The sequence below is a fragment of the Charadrius vociferus genome, unplaced genomic scaffold (genome assembly GCF_000708025.1).
Source record: "Charadrius vociferus isolate BGI_N301 unplaced genomic scaffold, ASM70802v2 scaffold414, whole genome shotgun sequence".
Lineage (NCBI taxonomy): Eukaryota > Metazoa > Chordata > Aves > Charadriiformes > Charadriidae > Charadrius > Charadrius vociferus.
Window position 1 is genome coordinate 1,100,427 of NW_009648079.1, and position 18,951 is coordinate 1,119,377.

Below are 18,951 nucleotides of genomic sequence, written 5' to 3' on the forward strand. Positions count from 1 at the left end.
CTAATCTTGTGGGGCACTGTGTCAAGGGAGAAATTATTTAATTTTACTGTTACTAATCAGAAAACATCATTATGATGTTTTCATAATGGTGGTAGATGCGTCATCACTGGAAACATTACGGCTTTTCTCTGTCAGCTCAACAAGCAGGCAATTAACTCCGTCACTTTCCATTTCAGTTAAACAATTTCACAGAGCACAAAGCACTACAAAATCTCTTCAGAAGTCCAGATAACACAGGGATGTCTTCAGTGGAGAAGACAAGAACAATGGCAAACAAAATCAGTACTGTTTTACTTGTCCAGTGCAAGGCATTTGAGTAACAGGATTAAACTGGACCAAGAAAAAGGAGAAAGGGAGTCAATTCCTAAAACACAGCAGCATAAATCTTTGTATGCGAAGTATATTCAGGACTCCCTCCTACAGATGGATACTGTAGCAAGAAATCATCTGTTCAAGCACTTCACAATAACCATGTAACTAAACTCACCATCAGCTGAGAGAGGAACAAGCATTTGTGCAAATATTACAGGTCTTAATCTCATGTTCAAAGGCATTCGAGATAAGAAATTTTCCTTCAGAAATTCAACAGGGAAATTGTACGTATTCCAAAACAGAAGGTACTTTTCAAAATAGACTGTGAGCATGGAAGGGACAATATAAGAAGTCTTTTGAGCACCCAACCTCAATTTGGACTTCTCAGAACAATATCTCCCACAAGGAATTGGGAGTTTGTTATTTGATTTTGTGGGGAGGGGTATTTTTGTTGGGTTTTTTGTTTGTTTGTTTGTTTAAAAACTGCTTCATAAGATGCGAAACTTAAAGAACCTTCCCAAACAAAAATTTCATAAGCAGATTACAAGAATGTGTTACCTTGAGCTATTAAAAGTTACAAGATTTTCAGTTCCATAGATCAAGGTTTCTCTCAAAAGCATAACACTCCAACCTTTTCCCTAAGAAAGCATGAAGTTTTCTTCAAATTGCATTACTTAACATTGACTTTTTTTGCTTAAAACTTCTTACTTGAAAAAATGTTCATGTTTATATAGTAATTCCCTCCAACTTATAATTCTGTACTGTCTACAATAAAAATCCAAACCAACAACCCCTCCCCCAAACTTTCACAGGTTCTCCAAGCCCTCAGTCCACAGTAACATTAAAATTTTCACTGTTACAGATTAAGGTCACAGACAAAATACACGTTCTGTTTCCTGAAGGAAATCTACAGGAATTATTTCTCTCTCCGTGTTACTTGCATGTCTGTGAAATACAAATACAAAAACTTTAACACAGATAATGAAGATGATACAGTCCCACAAAGTGACAGGAAATATCTAGATACTGAACACTGGTATGGGTAGGGACTGCACAGATATCAGCTTAAACCAGCACAGCAAGACATAGCTGCTCTTTGCCAAAATTTGTTTGACTGCAGTTTTAATAAAGTATGAGGATCAGGATAAACTGACGTGAAGATTATTCAACATCAGGAATAGCCTCTACAGCCTTCATAAACCTGGACAGACAGTGCCAAGACACAGTGCATGAGACACGCCTCACGTTTCTGAAGTGCCCACATCAGAGAGTGCTTGGTTAAGTCAATCTTCAACAATTTTTCTTTTTTTTTTTTTTTAAACCTGCCAAGAGATGATACAGAAAGAGTCTGCAGCTTGAACTATCCATAACTTTCCTATTTCAGGCTCTCAAACGCAGAGTTGCCAGACAGCATGTGTGTGGACGGTGTTATTTGACCCACAGATCCTGCATGGCTACACACACCCGAGCGGTTCCAAGAAAAGCACTCAGGAGCCCATAGAGGTGAAAACTGAAGCCCACACTAATCAGATGGAAGCAGAAGACTCCTGGTTCTGTCTAACTAGCTCTACTCGTTAGGGAAGGCACAGTGGTTAGACCAGCTGATGGTGAAGCAAAATCTAAACAAACTAGAAAGTCTGGAAAGTGGATAGTCAAGTGACTTAAGTGGGGAACAACAGGGCAGGGGGGGGAATAAAAAAAAAAGAGTTAATTAAAGAACCCTGGGGCCCAAACATTTATTTGAGAGGTACTTAAATTAAGATATAAAAGTATAGATGACAGATGACCATACTCCTGACATTCATGATGAATCCATCCAGTGAATGCCATTCTGAAAACAAGCCTTTCTCACTATACATTTCCCAGCCTGTGAGAAGGGGATTTGGGTTGATCCTAATCCCCAGAAAGCAAGTCAAGCTGTTCTTTCAAAGGGCTGCTTCAAGAAGCTGTTTCTGAGAAGTGTAAGTCTCTTCCTGCTACTTACAGTGAAGATCTGAAACTCATGGTGAAGAAAAGTTCGTAGCCAAGTCTGAGATTTTCAGGGCAAGCCAATAAAGTTGGAGCACACATGTACGGTAGCGATGGCTGAAGCTGTGAGAAATAGAGGTCTCTGCAAAAGTTTTGTGGCTTTGCTCCCATAAGGATCAAAACTGAAACAGAAGAGCTGAACCAAGCACAAATGTTCTGCTGATGGAAACTCAGCAACCATCTGCTGATGGAAACTCAACTGTATACCGACACCGCTAGTTTGCCTACAAAGAAAGATGGTCCTTAGGAATTAAGACTGTTTTCAGTTAATAGCCTATCCATCAAGCCCAGGATTTCAGAAGATCTTCAAGGACGCAATACATAAAGGAAAACTGGATCCTACATGAAAAATAATTCTCTTTCACTTTAAAGAATCACTCCCCTTTTGAATTCTACCTACTGTGTTTTGCTTAAAGACCTCTTTTTACAAGAGCTTTTTTATATCTGTATTAATATCCTCTCCAGAAGCAAGTAATGGAAAGATGCAACCACTTCCTCTCAATGCCATAACTGATAGCCATTTTTCTTGTTTCCTTCTAGACACAAAACCAGAATATGTTTTTTAAAAATCAAAGTACATATTTATGTTGGAAAATGCTGCATAGATGAGGTGATTTATTATATATTTAGACTGGTGCATTTTTTCATCAACATTCTTGTGTTTACATAAGGCCTCCCACAGACAGTTGGTCTCACTGGATTTTGAGAAAAGGAAACAACACAAAATGAAGAATATAAACAACCACCATTGTCTCTCTTTATGGACCTTTACATGTGTTGGACAGGATCAGACTGTTTCCTGTGTGCTACTTTCTGGAGCTGCTGTCTTCACATGCATACTGGAGAAGCCTAAAAATAATCTGAAAGATATTTAATACAGGCATTATCAAGTTTTGTTTTTTTAATGCCTGAACACGAAGCATACATTTTTGACTACGCTCACACTTCACGATTTCTAGAGCAAATATGTTCACTGCATCAGTCATTCACTGTAGAGACTGTCCACAGAGCAATGGTGACTCAGTAATGAAGGTCTAAGTCTACCTGCTTGCTTCTGGTGTCATTTCAACAACACCACATCTAAGCAGTACAAATTAACTTCATCAGTCCTCTTTGTTTGTTCAGATTAATTCTGCTGCTGCTTATGGTCATCTCCCAGGCTGGAGCTAACAGATCTGCTATGGCAACTTTAACTAGAAACAACAGGATATTTGATACTAGCAAAATACCCATTGAAGTGCAGCAATATGACAGCTCAGCTAAAAAGATGGGTGGGGGAAAAAAAGGGCACATAACTGAAAGATTGCAGTGCCTTATGGGTCCTCCATGGTATGAAGCAACATCTGGGGGAAAAAAAACAACTTGCATTTAATTGATGACGCAGGTGATTTAGTAAATGAATTTGGGTTAAATTCCCTTAATCTTCATGTTCTGTAAACTGAAAAAAAGCCTGATAAAAATTTCACAATTCCCATACTGAAGAGAAATAGCTACTTATGTAATCCAGTCACAGAGTATCAGGTAGCCAAATGAACTGTATTGCTTTACTACCTTACAGTTACTTGTATAGGTTCTGTGCTAGGCATTGTGAATCCAAGCTATCAGCTTTCTTATTGCAGTGAAAAAAGCAAGGCTTTTAAGACAAAAATAGTACCCTAATGATTTTGCTGAAGGTTTAAATTCATACAAGATATTTAAAAGATAATAAAAATACATATATATTTATTTTTGCTCTACTAGACAGACCTTCTCAATTCAACCAAAAAAATTCAAGTCATTGCAAATGAACACATATTTATCTTCAGTGCTACGCACTACAGTGAATCATTTTCATACTTTAAGAATCTGAAAAAACCTGAAACAAAAAGAACAAATAATCTTGTCCTTGCTTGCTTCCTTTTAATATAAATATTTTGGATATTCTTCCCAAGTGAAATACTTTCTTCCCCTTTTTACCTTAGAAAGAGTGCCTTTTCCCCTGTGTTTGTCATGGAAGATTACACAGGTGATGAGGGCGATTGGCTTCTGCAGGGTTAGAGGGAAGCTTTCCTTAAAAGTTTTCACAAACATTTGAATTCAAAACCTGTTAGCAATAAAGAAATAAAATCCCTCTTTCACTTTTAAATGCTTTTACCATTATTCTTAAAGCAAACAAAAACTCTAATCTGTTCAAAACCTTGTTTAAAAATACACAGTGCTAAGTAGGCATATTTTTGAGTATCAAAGTGCAACAGATGCAAAATGTGAAATCTTTTAAAATGCATCTTCCCCCTTTTCATAACATGCCACCTTTTTCCTTGAAAGGTGATATTTCACACATCAGCAGTTTCAGACCTAAAAAAAGGCTCCTGACTAGTGTTGCACTTTTAAGAATTCAATATTCTTTAAAAAAAAGATAAAATAAATTGATAGTTTGACAAAGTATAAAGCAGTCCAGTACTGAAAACAGAAGAGGAAAACATCCCTAAAAAGATTTTGAATTGAAGGTCACACTCTATTCACTGTGTATTGTGATCTACTATCTCTCAAGAATGAACAACTTTCAAGACTGATAGGTACTAAGATTGAACTCTGCTTCTTCTTGCATATGAGATGCCTACATTTATGCCCACTACATTTCTAGGCCGTCTAAACTTAATTACTCCTTCCCTCCATGTTCTTTTATTAGTAGATATTCGAATAAACCCCACTTGAAAGCCTGTAATGAAAAGTTGAGTGCCGCTCCAATAAAAACATACAAACAAATATTTACATATTTTACTGTTCTAACACAAAACGTTCTCTATAAGGAGTAGGAATCAAAATAGTGCCAGGTAACAGGATTACCTAAGGACGCGTTTAATTTCTTTTTCCACAAAATAATTACGTTTCTTCATTAAAACCAGACAGTATTTCAGTTCTAGAAAAAAAAAAAAAGCCCTATAGATCTTTTCTTTTACTTCCAATAGAAATTTAATTAGGACAGACAAAATATTTGTGAGATATTTTGTTGCAACAATAGCAACCCATTTCAAGTAAGAAATTAATATAAGGTTTTATTTCTGGTCACTTACATGACTAAAATACCAATTTAAAAAAAAAAAGGATTAATTCTTAAGCTTCACAAATTCCACCTTTTAAAACCTCTATTTCTTGACTTAAATCAATTTCTAGAAATTTTGCTCAGAGGGTGTAGTATATTTCTACTGATAATACTTTTTTTTCCCCCCTCATTTTTTTTTTTCTAAGAATAGAAAGAAAGTGCCATTATTGTTTTGCTTCAGAAGCCAGTCCCTCCTCTCAGAATAGATTTGGCGTGGCCACACACAAAAAAAGTGTTCAGGTGCAGTATCACACAGATCAGTAAAGAATATACAAAAAAAACATAGTGTATAATACTGTGACAGTTTTTCAATATATTCACATACAGTAATCTTTGAATACCTGTAACTAAACTGGCCATAAATCCTGAAGAACCTTGTCTATAAAATTGAGTAACCCATCAATATACTGTATCTCTTCTAAAAATATCCGTATTTTACACTAATATACAAGGTATCTGCTTGCAAACACAGAAGTAGCCATAAATAAAACTTTATTCTTTCATTTCATTTACAAGCTACCAGGTACCATGTATTTACACAGCACTGGACACTTAGAATAGTTGCAGTCACAAAATGATCCAGACAGCTGTTGATAAAGTAAAGGATCTTAAGATAAAAGCAAAGTAATACTGTAACAGATAAGTGGCAAAAAAGCAGTTTTGCCATAATGATCAGACTTGCATGTTGCATCAATTCTGGTTGAAACGACTGAGCGCCATGCGATTCTCAGCTTTAATTGTTTGCAGTCTGGCTAAAGTTTGTACAGTCATTTCTCTCTTGCAGTTATTAAAATAAAAAAGTTAAAAACTATAGCAGCAACAAGCAAACCCTGTGACAGGAAGGCAAGGTTTAAGAACTAAAAAAGTTTATACAATGTGCTTAGGAAGGTCGCAGAATTTATCTTCCATCGGCTGGAGTTCGACTGAGTGACAACATGATTCGGGCATATCTTTCACACAGTTCGTGTGTGGAGTAGGAGGGTAACTTTGGCGGGTCATTGAAACCTTTAATCTCTGTAGAACAATCTAGCAGTTTTGGCAGAAAATCTGTCAGCTTTTCTTGCAAGTTGGCTGCAAATAAAACAAGAGAAAAAACAAACCATAAGCATTTATGTCTGCATGTGGAATTCTCCTTTTTCTGACCAACATTGACTCTTTCTTTTATTGGTGGGTGGGACGAGGTGGAGTTTCACTTGGAATAATCCACTTTCTTCAGGTCTGTCAGCAATAATTAAGACATACCAATTCCTAGTAAGATGTTAATATAAATGCCCCTTCAGATGGTCTAACACCACGAATGTTTTTCCATTCAAAAAGCATGTTTGCTTTATGGCGTAATACCCTAGCGCAATATATGGAAAAACTGTTTATTTAAATGTGTACAGGATTATTCCAAAGTCAGGGTAGCTAAAAATACATTATCAAGGCACAAAAGATATAGGCTTAATTCAAGACATTGAAAACATCCCTTCTATCAAAAAAAAAAAAAAAAGAGCAAGCAATGGCCTTTTACCATAATGAATAAATGACTTACGTTCCATTTCTTGTCCAAGATAGGAACACCAACGGTTTCTCATATCTTCAACAGCAACAATATCTTTTTCTTCCATTTCATCCACCAGTAGTAATGGCAAACACGGGACAATAAGCTCATTCATAATGATCAGGCCATTATTTACTTCCTGATCATCTCCTGATTCAAACAGTGCTGCAGCATGTTCATTTAGTTTCTTCATAAACCACCACAAAAAAGGAAAGCCTTTAAGTATACAGCATTTCACATTCTACTATGCATCAGTTTCTGCTTGTTTTAAAGCACAGTCTTCTACAAAGCTACCCGGTAATTTGTATTAACCACAGTTGCACCTTAATGTTTACAGCAATGATGCATATACTCTATTAAACCACTTGATCTCGTGCTATTCCTCAAAGCCACTGCAAACTCAAGCTTTGCAGCTGTTCTTTTTTTAAAGACTGAGGTCCTATCACCTGCTTTTGCTTTCTTACTATTGCTAGAAGTGACATAATCAAGGAAAAAAAAACCACCACCTTGTTTCCTGATGATTCCTTTTCCAATATTTGTCTCCCTGTCAAACTGTGGCAACTGGGTAAGTCTGCTCACCGACAGTCAACTGCTGTTCCTACCCAGCCCAGGCATGACAGCAGTGAGCACACTATTTACAATCATAAAGACGATTTATTAAGAAAATGAGAATAATGTTTTCCTTCTTACTTTTGCTTTTTTTCTTTACACAAGTCTAACTATTAACTTGTTAATGAAAGAGTTCTGTTGGTTTTGGTTTTGTTTTACACGATGGCAACACTTTTCTACTAATAAATTTTGTTAAAGCTATGCAGCAAATTCAACTTTTTGAAACATAGTTCACCCTTCACTTACTAGCAAACATTCTCGTCTGTAGTGAGATATCAGCTCTTCATCATGCCCTCTGTACGGGCCTTTGGACAAGAGTTCTTTGTTATTCTGGTAAGCATAGATAAGGTAGAGCAAGGCTTCCATATAGCTGAAGTAAAGTAAAGAAACAAAAACATTAGATGCAACATCCAGCTACCACCTGTTTCAAGCTAACTACTGTGCTCTTCGCAAGATAGGTAACTTCACTTGCTTGTTTGACTGTAAGTCCACCCCTCCCCACCAATCCCTTCATAATGGTTTTTCTACCACACATTTTCATCTTTTATGCACATTAGAACAATTTATTTTATTATCAGGTGAGATCACTTGCACATGAAGTCTGATCCAAAGCTCACTAAAATCAATGCATATCATTTCACTCATTTCAAAAAATAGCTTTGGATCAGCCTTGAATATACATGAAAATTTAATTTTTCCTACGTGCATTTATGTCACATTAAGTTTGATCTTCTGTTGCCATATATCTCTTGATAGCATTCTACACCTTAGCAATTAAGATTTAAAGCTGTCACCTTATTTCTTAAGAAATAGACTGTGAATTTTTAGCCTCACTAACTATAAGTTATTCCAAACTATTTGAAGTCTAAAGCGATGGAAGAAGCCACAACAGCATTTGAAAAGCAGAAGTGCTGACAGATTGTTGATATGCAGAAAATAAATACAAGCCTAATTGGTAAAGGACAAGTAACAGAGGACCTAAGAATGTAACAGTTAATAATCAACAGATTTCCCTTCACACACAGATTAACAATTTCCTTTTACACTGCTGCATACTATTTCCAGCGAACAACTTAAATTGTTAATTCTCTGACTTACAGAAACCCAGTTATGACAGAGTGCCACTGAAAGCAGTTCAGGCAGCTACCCTAAAAACAAGCAGTTAGAAATCTTATTTTTATTCGAACTAAAAAAAAATCTAGGAAGTGACATTTCCTAATGGAGTGTTAGAGGAACAGCACATTGTTCACTCACTCACTCCTAGTGAGATCAGGTCATGTTTAAGGTTTAAACTACCAAAACCAAACAACCAAACTACTAAAAATGGCTAAAAATTACGTGTGAGCACACAGAGGACATACCTGAAAAATACTTATCAGAATTTTCCAAACTCAAGACTCACAGTAATGCCTCCCAATGAGACAACATAAAAAGAAGTAGAAAAGCTACTTGAAATAGCAATGATTCCTAAAAGCTTTACCTTCTAATATCCTTGTTTAGAAGAACAAGATGAAGCCCAACACCATAATTTCAGAATCTACCGTTGTTTCTTCCACCATGACATCTGCTCATAGACTCTTGCAATTCTAAATATTTAGTGCTTAAGTAATTAATACATTACAAGTACAGTCACTGTTCTCCACCTTTTTGTCCTCAAAATACAAAGCTATGATTTCATTAAAAGAAGTCCTATGACAGTCTCAAGTCCATTTCTCCTGCCCATGAAAACTCTTCACACCCCTGGTCACCAACATAACTGACCAGACAGCAGAAAACTTAATGCACGAGGAAAGAGAGAAGATATCAGCAAGGAACTGGAATCACTGGATAGAAAGCCAGAGAAGCAGGACATTCTCTACCTTTCCATTCTTAGTTCAGTTATTTGCGAAACTGTAGATTGAATAAACTCAGTTGATCCAAATGAAGAACTTGCTGCTGGTAGCAGCCTTATTCCCAGTCCCTCTTCCTGCTCCTTCCCCCAGGTGTGTGACCTTTTCCTGAAACCACCACAGTTCCAACTAACAGCAAGGTAAGCTATTTTAAATCACCATTATTGTACATCCAGCTCAGAGTCCTTATATATCTTGAGAGTCTGAGGAACACAACTACAGTGTAAATTAGCAGATTCTGCCTTTTCACACCTGAAGCACATACGACCTTCAGCCTATGAAGCCTAAGCCTAAAATCACTGAAGCCACACAGAATTATGGAGCTCACTGGGTCTAGGCTTTGGGAAAGACGCAGGCAGTACAGGCTGGCTAAATTTTAGCACTGCTTTGAAAAAGGCTCTTCAGTCAAAACTGAAGAACTATATTTGCTTTCCAAGCAACTTAAAAGGCAACTGTTAAGGTCTACAGTTAGTTCACTTTTCAGTTACTACCACAAGAGTGAGCTGCAGGTAAAACTCCTGCCAAGATTCATTAGCTGGCTGCATTCATCTCGCCTATAGCAGGTTCCTACTTTATAGCGCAGTCAGAGAAGATATGCCTGAAAGACCATTTAATTCTCCACCTGCAGTAAAAAGAGGGCCTTGTCAAGCACCATAAGGAATGACAAATGAACACTGAAAGCAGGCATGAAAAAGATTAACAAAACTACTTCTTTAACGTTGATTTTGTGTTTGTTCAACACAGTACAATTACTTAAGGAAATCAGAGACCACCTGGGTATAGGCTGATTTTTGGCTCCATCTAGAGATAGAGTGCTGCTAGGTATCAACTAGTGTTATTAAAAATAAGAAAAGTTAGTTGACTGAGTGAGATGGGTTTCTGGAAAAAAAAGCCTCAAAGCAGTCCTGCTAATGAGGGTCGTATTTCAATTATGAAAGTCTATGTTTTCATAAATATTTTTAAAGTTACATTTTTATTATTTCAGTGTTAACAGAGCATTCTGAAGATTTCATCAATTTAGTCTCGTTTTCAGGATAAGGATGGTAGTACTGCCCTCCAGAGTGTACAAGATGTAAACCTCTGTGAATATTTGAGTCCTTTGGGAATCTGTAGCTGAAACACGGGTGCATAATTGCCATAGATGCCTTCAGAGCCAGTCAATGGATACCTGGATCCTCAACCATTCTCTAAGCTTGCTTAACTCTAGTCTTACTGTCTTTGTATTAAATACCTCTTGAAGAATTTATGAAATTGCATTTCTTGCCAACAGGAATAAATGCTACACTTCTTTGGATGTTAGATGATTCTGATAATACTGTATTTTTTATTTCTGACCAATACCAGAGTCTAAGACTGGTCATTATAGGCTTGTTTTCTAAATTATGAAGATATTTGGTAACAAATGCCTCACCCTAATTCTGGAGATTAATGTAAAAAATGGAAAACTATACCAAAAACGCTGTTCAGCACAGAAGAGAAACTTGTGCTCCCCTCCCTCCCCCTGGCATAATCAGAATATATTATGGTAAGAAGCAGATTAGTGAAAACACTGGTATTTTCCAGTTGAAGGTTCCATCCTGGAGTCCCAGTGCCAAGGAACTTGAAGATCTTCCATTGCTGCCTGCATGCTTAGAGTGTGCATGAAGCCTGGGGGTAACAAGAAGGGTTCCTATACACCACACCGACGCCTACGACATTTTTGCCTCCTTAAGGGATCAAGCAATACTGGAGTGTTTATTTTTCACATAAGCCAGGCAATCTTCTGACTCACCTTTGCACATAAATTGTTTGAGCCTGACAAAGTAGCATATTGCAATTTAGATTATTAATGAATGTACTATTTATTACATGCTAGCAACCAGAAGACAAACCAAGACTATGGGCTCATTGTGTTAGCCACTATACAAAGCCATAGCTTATCACAAAGACAAGGCATTTCTTTTCCAATGTATTATCCTATTTTGTTTGGGACCTTTCTTCCTTGGGGGCATATAAGACAGGAAAGAGAAGTATGAAGCAATTTACTACACAATGAACAAAAAAGAAATTAAGTTTGATTCCTGCTATAATTCCCCTACCTACTGTGTTATACATGAAAAAAAAAAATTGGTGATTGACTACAGAATTGTTTTCACAATCAAAAATCTGTATCATGTGATAGCTCAATTTTCACACCACAGATGTCAGCCACTAGATAATTTGCAGCTAATCATTTCATTCCTTTGGCTGGGCATGGGAGGAAGACGTACTTTTGAACAATTTTGTTTCAAAGACTCTTCTGCAGAATGCTTTGAGGCATTTATACTGTAATCACCATCCTTGTTGTATGTAATACATCAGACAATAAGTTTTAACTATAGTGCATTAAGTACATAAATGTCAGCAATTTTATATAGCCACGGTTCCTGACTTGGTTCGAAAAGAGAAGGTAATGAATCACCATTGCCTCATGCAGCTAAGAAGAATCAGCTACAAGTATGACAGTTAAGCATAATAGTTTTCCTCAAATATGTTCTTTCTTCCTGACCTTTAAAGCCCGTTGCAGGTGGAATTTTGGCTCAGACAAAAACAGAAGGCAAAACTTTCCTTCTGTGGGAAGACCCAATAAAAAGATAGGATGGGGACTTGACTAATTGTGATTGCTGATGAAAGCAGATGTATGTGCACATGTGGTGTCAGAGAGGAAAGATTTTTATGTCTGAGAGATACCCACAGCACTTAAGAGTAGGAGAGGAGAAGAAATACAGGTGCACGTGGAGGGTGCTCTGAAAAGAGTCCATGGCTTGGTAAGAGATCGGAAATGGGGATTAAGAATAGGAAGTTGCAGGAAACTTTGAGGTAGCTGCAAGACTGAAGACATTAATGGACCGAATAAATGCTTAACTAAAATGAAGAACACATTAAACAATTCTTAATTTTAAAAAAACAGCTTTACTTATCAATATTGTATTTTGCCTTCAAATTGCTCTACTACATTTGAGTTCTTTACTACCACTTACCTCTTTTTTTGGAAAAACTCCAATCCTACCATGAGAAACATGGTTGTTTCCCTGAAATTTCTATAGTCTTGATGCCATCTCTGCATATAAGAAAGGGTATATAGAATTTCATCCACAAACATGAAATACAATTTTTTATTTTCATTTTTTTTACCACACACTTTACTTAGTGCTGAATACTGGCAGTAAGCACTAAAGACCCCTAGAAAGCTTTCACATGTGAAAAGTCCGCCTGAATCCCCCCTCCCTCGATAAAAAAGAAAATTCTTATATATCTAAAATTTTTCTAGATGAGATTATTTTTACAGAATATATTACCACTTGAAAGTAACACAAAGTATCTTTGGAGAACCACAGCCAGAATTATATGAGATCCCCTTTTCCTTCTCAAAAAGAGTTAAGAAGCTAATAGGCTTTTTTGCCTCCCTACATTACACTCAGTTATTTACTCAGAAAGTGTTAGAAAGCTTTTTTATACACTAAATATTAAGCTTAACTTTCAATATAACAATGACATAAAAAAAGCCTGAACACTTTATGTGGGAAGTGACAAAAAACCAAATGCAATTCAGACTGTCGAGACGTTTGTATTGGAGCAAAACATTTATCTTACTGCATGACCATTTATAGAAAGCAACTACTGGTACACTTTACAGGTAAATGCTCTAAGTGAGAAAGGTGCTTTCACTGCAGTAGGTTAGTAGCCAACTTTTAATGGCTCATTAAAGATAAAACAGGGGACAGCATACCATAATACATAGCCAGTAGCAGATTCAACACAAAGAGCATGAGAAAGGGTCCACAAAATGCCAACTCACTCTACAGGACAAATACTGATACAATCTTTGGAGAAACAACCAGCTACCACCTGCCTCAACAGCTAAAAAAGTGGCACATATCTGCAGGGGAACAGAAGACACCCCACTCCCTCACTCTTAAAGCTAAGTCCAGAATTGTTTATTTTACCTGTGCAACGCCATTCAGAAAATGGTAAAATATTGAGCCTTACACAGCCTAAAAAATGCAACAGAAATCCCACTATGAGCGTCCTTTCCCCTCACAGGCTAGGGAGGGCACACTGTAATGCAACAGCATCTACTGTAGGTCCTGAACCCGGTAATGAGAAATGACAACTAAATATTTTTTATTTGTTTTGTTGAGGGAAAGATTACTTCCATAGTCCTCCTGAACAAGCTGCCTGGACCTTACTGCACAACAATGAGGTTTAAGTGGTGCACTAGAATCTGCCTAGGACATAAATATCCACTGTTAAGAGGCCTTAATGAACAGTATTACACAGAGTTGAAACTGATGCTGTAAAACCAGGTACAGGCTTAGCTTTAAATATGAGATGAATTATTTTGGCAAATACTAGTCACGATTATTTAAAGCCTGAGATTCGCTCTTTTCTTCTTTCCAAGTTTTTCTAAATAGCACAGAAGGAAAAATTAAATGCATAAACTGGTTATATATGGTCTCAGCAAACAAAAGAATCTGGTGTTCCTAAGAAAACGGGAATGGCTGCAGAGACAGCTGGGGGAAAAGCACAAATGTGACTGTGCCTGTGACCCAGTTCTCAAGATGCATAAGGCTGGGCTTAGACCACTCTCACTCCTTCACTGCTAGCTGTTTCTGACTAGAGAAAGCCAGTTGGCTCATATGGTGATAAACTACAAAATACTGTTAGTGACATTGAGACACATTAAGTAGTAAGGACAGACTCAAACTTGACATTTATTTATGGCTCAAGTCATTGGAATCACAGATGTGGAAAAAAACAGCTTTAGATCAACTGATCAGAGCAGCCTTCCTACAAAAAATGGTCTTTCAATAACCAGTTTTAACTTCTCAGCATACGACAACAAGAAATTGATGAAGGTAAAATTCAGCTTACTGATAAGTATTTCACATTAGAATTTAGTTGAAAGCGTTAAAAATACTGACCTCATATTCCTCCATGTTTACTTCATCTGGCTTTATCATTTCAAGTTTAGCTTGGGCAACTTTCATTATGTTACGGCACCTTACAAAAAGCAACAAGAAATCATGACATTACTGGAAATTCGTAAAGGACATTATCTATACAAAGACAGTAACCTCAAACAGTATAAGCTACAGTCTTATGCAAAATATTATGAAAACACTGTGGAAAATGTGCTTTTTATTATGCATGGTATAATAAGCAGGAGAGGTCATACTTTAGAAGTGCACACAATAGGGGCCTGTGCTATTTAAGAATTAATTCTAAGTTTACTTTGCTACATTGCCACATTGCTCAGCCTTTATTTTTAATTTAAAGTTCAGATGGCTTGAAACTCCCCGATACCTGCTTTGCAAAAGCGACATTAGAGGATTATTCACTATGCAGAAATCAGACTAATGTTCTTTACCTTTCAATTTATTGCTTTAAATAAGTAAATATATGGAATTTCGAATGGAAAAGAGACATTGTCTTGCATTCAAGTTATCCAGCTAGCTTGCAAGGCTTTGCTGGCTTTGAGGGCAGTGAAGAATGCAAACTACTCAGCCTTACAGAGTGTTTTGAAAGAAGGTACAGAGATCTATGTGCAAAACTATGAGCAACATTGGGTATTTCCCCTTGTTTCATAATGATAGAAACCAAACTTCTTGTTTACTGTTTTTATAGAGATTTTTATAAAGATTATATTTTTTACAAAAATATACTCTCAAGGTATGAACTAAAAGATAAAGCTAAAAAAACACACTAGTCTTCCCTCTGTTGGGTGCACTATCTGAATACAAAGGGGTGTCTCCACCCATAAGACAGCGGTCGTGAGCACAGGACATGAGACACGCAGATCTTATTACCTTTCATCAAAGCTGAGATTGTGATCTCCAAACTGTTCCAGTAATGTTCTCTCAATTATCTTCTTTGGTGCCTGATTTTGGATGAAGTAAACAATTGCGTGACGCAAACGGTAATCACATTCAGGTGGTGGATCTTCCTGGGCTAATTTTAGCAGACGTGTGTATTCCAATTTAATTGCCTAAATAATTTTAAAAATATACATTATTCTTTCTGGCTTTTAACTCTTAAACATCAGAGACACTAACAGGATAATTCATGTCCTATGGCCTCTTGTCTACAAAATAATTTTGTAACAATTCCATACTCCACCCTTCCAACAAGTCTGAACTATGTTTAAAAAAACCCACCAAAACAAACAACCATCAGACAAATGGTGAAGTTGTTCCTGTCTCTCCCCAACTAAGCCTGTCAAAATCCCAGGTAGACTTTTGCTTCAAAAGCAGTCCCAATCCTGTGCTATATCTCCCTGAGAGAAGGTCTATGCAATCCCTAGAGAGGCTTCTTTAAGCACTTACAGGCCAAAAGCAGCATAAGATGTCAAACACTTTACTTAAAGGAATCTTCTAAAAATCTTGTAAGGTAAAAAAGATACCGCTAATACATGGTTAACATGCAAATACATGAATAAAACAGATTCTACAGAAGGTTTAATGAAGATGTATGATTTTGGAAACACTAAGTGAGAACAGAAAATGCCTTTCAACAAAAATCAAATTGTAGGATTTCTAAAGAAAATAATACTTCAACACAAATAGTATTTGTCTCCTATAGGGCAGAACAGAGTCCTCGCTAAATATTTTAGATCAACTTTAGAGGTCATCAAAAGTATTTTCTTTCCAGCTTTTCCAGCACATTAGATTTTAATGAACATCATCTGTTATGTTCATTAGGTTCTATTCACTGAAACTATACAGAATGAACAAGAGCAACAACAAGAAAAATAATTAGAAAAATGGTGGCAAATGTTAATACATTCCATAATTTATCTCTCAAAATAGAGAGGTGATCAGATTGTTTGCTAACACTAAATGTCAACTTGAAACAAATGACTTAACACAGTAGCTTCACACATTAGCAATGTTTCAATACAACATATGCACGAAATAAAGCTCCAACGCAGGCAGAAAAGCACCCTGTTAATATTTCAAATTCCTTTGAAACACATGGCAGTAGCAGGTAACTTCTTGTCATTTCACTATCAGAAATCTGGGCTCCCATCCTCTACTAATACACATTTTATTTCAGGACTAAACACATGGGTGGGATACTGTTTATACAGGCTTAAACACAGAGCATGAGAAGAACTCTAAAACTTAAAAGAATGTTCTGCATCAGTATTTTTAAATACTAATCATATGCATTATCATTAAAAAGGAAGTTTGAGAGAACTGATTATAAATATCAACAGCCACAGACAGAGTTTCTATTATCTTACACCAGCAGAAGTTCTACAATTACAAAACCAACATGAACAACTATGTATTTAAACCCTGTTAATTGGGGTAGGCCAGAAACAAAAAGTAATTGCCATTAGACATTTAATTTTTCAGAAACTTACTTAGAAGTATGAAAAATGCAATGCAAAACCTGTATTTTTAGATACATATTTTGAAAAAATAAAATCGTATACTACAGACTCAGAAATCCTATGTACAATGAAAAATAACACCATTTCTTTACACAGAATACAGGAAAAAAGGGATGGTATAAAAAAGTATTACATGCTTTCTTTTTGTCACTGAGAATGTTATATAAAGATCTTAAGGCAAACATTCTGCAAGAAACTGTCTATAAATTTAAAGACGGATGATTGGCAGAGGTCACTGATGAAGAAATATCTTAATGGGTTTGTATCAGTCACGTCTCAGGTTTGAGATCTAAAAGGGGAGTGAAACCTTGGCAGTAACAATGACCCACGTCAAATGGGTTTTACCTGGGTTACACTAAAATAGAGACATGATAGGAAAACCCCACAATTTTCTGTGAACACTGATTTTATAAAACACATACACATGAAGAAACCCAGAGTATAACAGTATTTATAAATATCATAGGTTTTACAGTAAGTTTATGAAGTAACATGAGATTTCACCTGATACGTTTCAAAATATGAATTTTGTTACTAAGCAGGACCACTTTATCTGCATATGTTCACACTAATGTATTCCTCAAAAATGAAGCATGTTCCACCTCTTCTAAGTTACTGAAAAGATGATTCAGCAGAAAATGAGTAAGGAAACTTTTCTACTCTCCAACAATTTAGTGTCAGAACTCTTTCTCACTCAAAGACAAATTCTGTCCCCATGAAGTGAAAATGTTTAAGCATTCAAAATTAAAGACCTAAAAACATTTCAACTGAGTATTGTTTTGATAATGCCAAAGCACTAAATAAAATTTTTTTGGAACTGCATTTCTGTTTTAAAATTATCAAACCATCCTTCACATTAAAAAAAAATTTGACATAATTAAACTTTCTGGTAAAGAGTTTGATTCGATCAAATAGGCTTTTTTTTCAACTTAAAAAAAAAAAAACAAAACCAAAAAAAAACCCCCAAAAAAACGAAAAAAGATTGACATCTTTCCATTAAGTAATAAATTTGAAAAAAGAAACAAGAACAAAAACAACCCAGTAATGAATCCCAGACAAAACCTATTTCACTAGACAGAGGCTATGGCAGGTGTCTCTCCATTCCCTGAGAGCAGGCATGGTTAACAGAGACACCTCTGCAAACAAGTGTTGTGGTCAGAACACTCTTCTACCTGTCCATTACAAAAACCCCCACAAACAAACCAACCCATGGGATTTTAATTTCCTTACCATTTTTTGTTGCTGGGGGGGGACGGGGGACACACGGGATGGGACTGAGGGTGGGGGTGTCTGCTTGGTTCTTGTTTGTTTGGCTTTTTTCTGTTTCTTTTGTTTTTTTTACAATTTCTTCTAGTGCAACTACACCATAATAATTAACAAGTAAACAGATTGCTACTCAACAACAAGCAAGAAACTTCTTCCCCCCTTCCAAATCACATTTGAGAGGATTTTACATTATGCCAAAGTAACTCCACTTCTAATACCCTGAAAATTCAAAAGATCATGAGCTAAAAATGCTCAGAAGTTTGTGCATTTAAGAAGACTAACACATTTTTAAATCTGGTATCATTGTGAAGAGTAATAACCACAAAAAGCTTAATGTCTAATTCCCAGTAATAAAACACTGCATAAATAAATAGTATTGACATCCATGCAGTTACACAAAATAAAGTAATTTAGATTTACTAAAAATCTTTTAAGGAGTACAAAACAAGAACATCTCTTTGAAATAGACAACAAACGACTGAACATTGATGTCCCTGGGTGAAAAAAATGATGTCCCAAACAGTCCAGCAAAGACATGGTTTTTGTTACTAAGAGGTGAAAAAACCTCATATTCTTATTGATTACACATCTAGGTTTCATGTTACTTGCTACTATTATTAGAAAGCTAAAATACAGAAAGGTATATAAGCTACTGATATCAAGGCAGTGTATTGCTGAATCAACAGGGAAATAGCTGTGTCTATTTTTCAAGAGAGAAATATCTAAAGGGTGGACTGGTATCACAGACGAGTAAGTATGAACGCTGCAACAGTCTTAATACGCAAAGGGTGGAGCGGGAAGGCAT

The 18,951-nt window shown here is 36.3% G+C and overlaps 1 protein-coding gene across 1 annotated transcript in view; it reads right to left on the bottom strand.

Annotated features, from left to right (window-relative positions):
- Window positions 1–5,897: 5,897 nt before the first annotated feature.
- Window positions 5,898–18,951, bottom strand: part of USP25 (ubiquitin specific peptidase 25) — a 195,101-nt gene continuing 182,047 nt past the window's right edge. The window contains exons 19-24 of the mRNA XM_009883868.1: window positions 15,292–15,470; window positions 14,407–14,485; window positions 12,463–12,542; window positions 7,821–7,944; window positions 6,957–7,152; window positions 5,898–6,493 (exon numbers count right to left, since the gene is read on the bottom strand). Coding sequence (XP_009882170.1) covers window positions 6,321–6,493; window positions 6,957–7,152; window positions 7,821–7,944; window positions 12,463–12,542; window positions 14,407–14,485; window positions 15,292–15,470 — 831 coding nt within the window. The 3' untranslated portion in view covers window positions 5,898–6,320. The remainder of the gene's footprint in view (window positions 6,494–6,956; window positions 7,153–7,820; window positions 7,945–12,462; window positions 12,543–14,406; window positions 14,486–15,291; window positions 15,471–18,951) is intronic.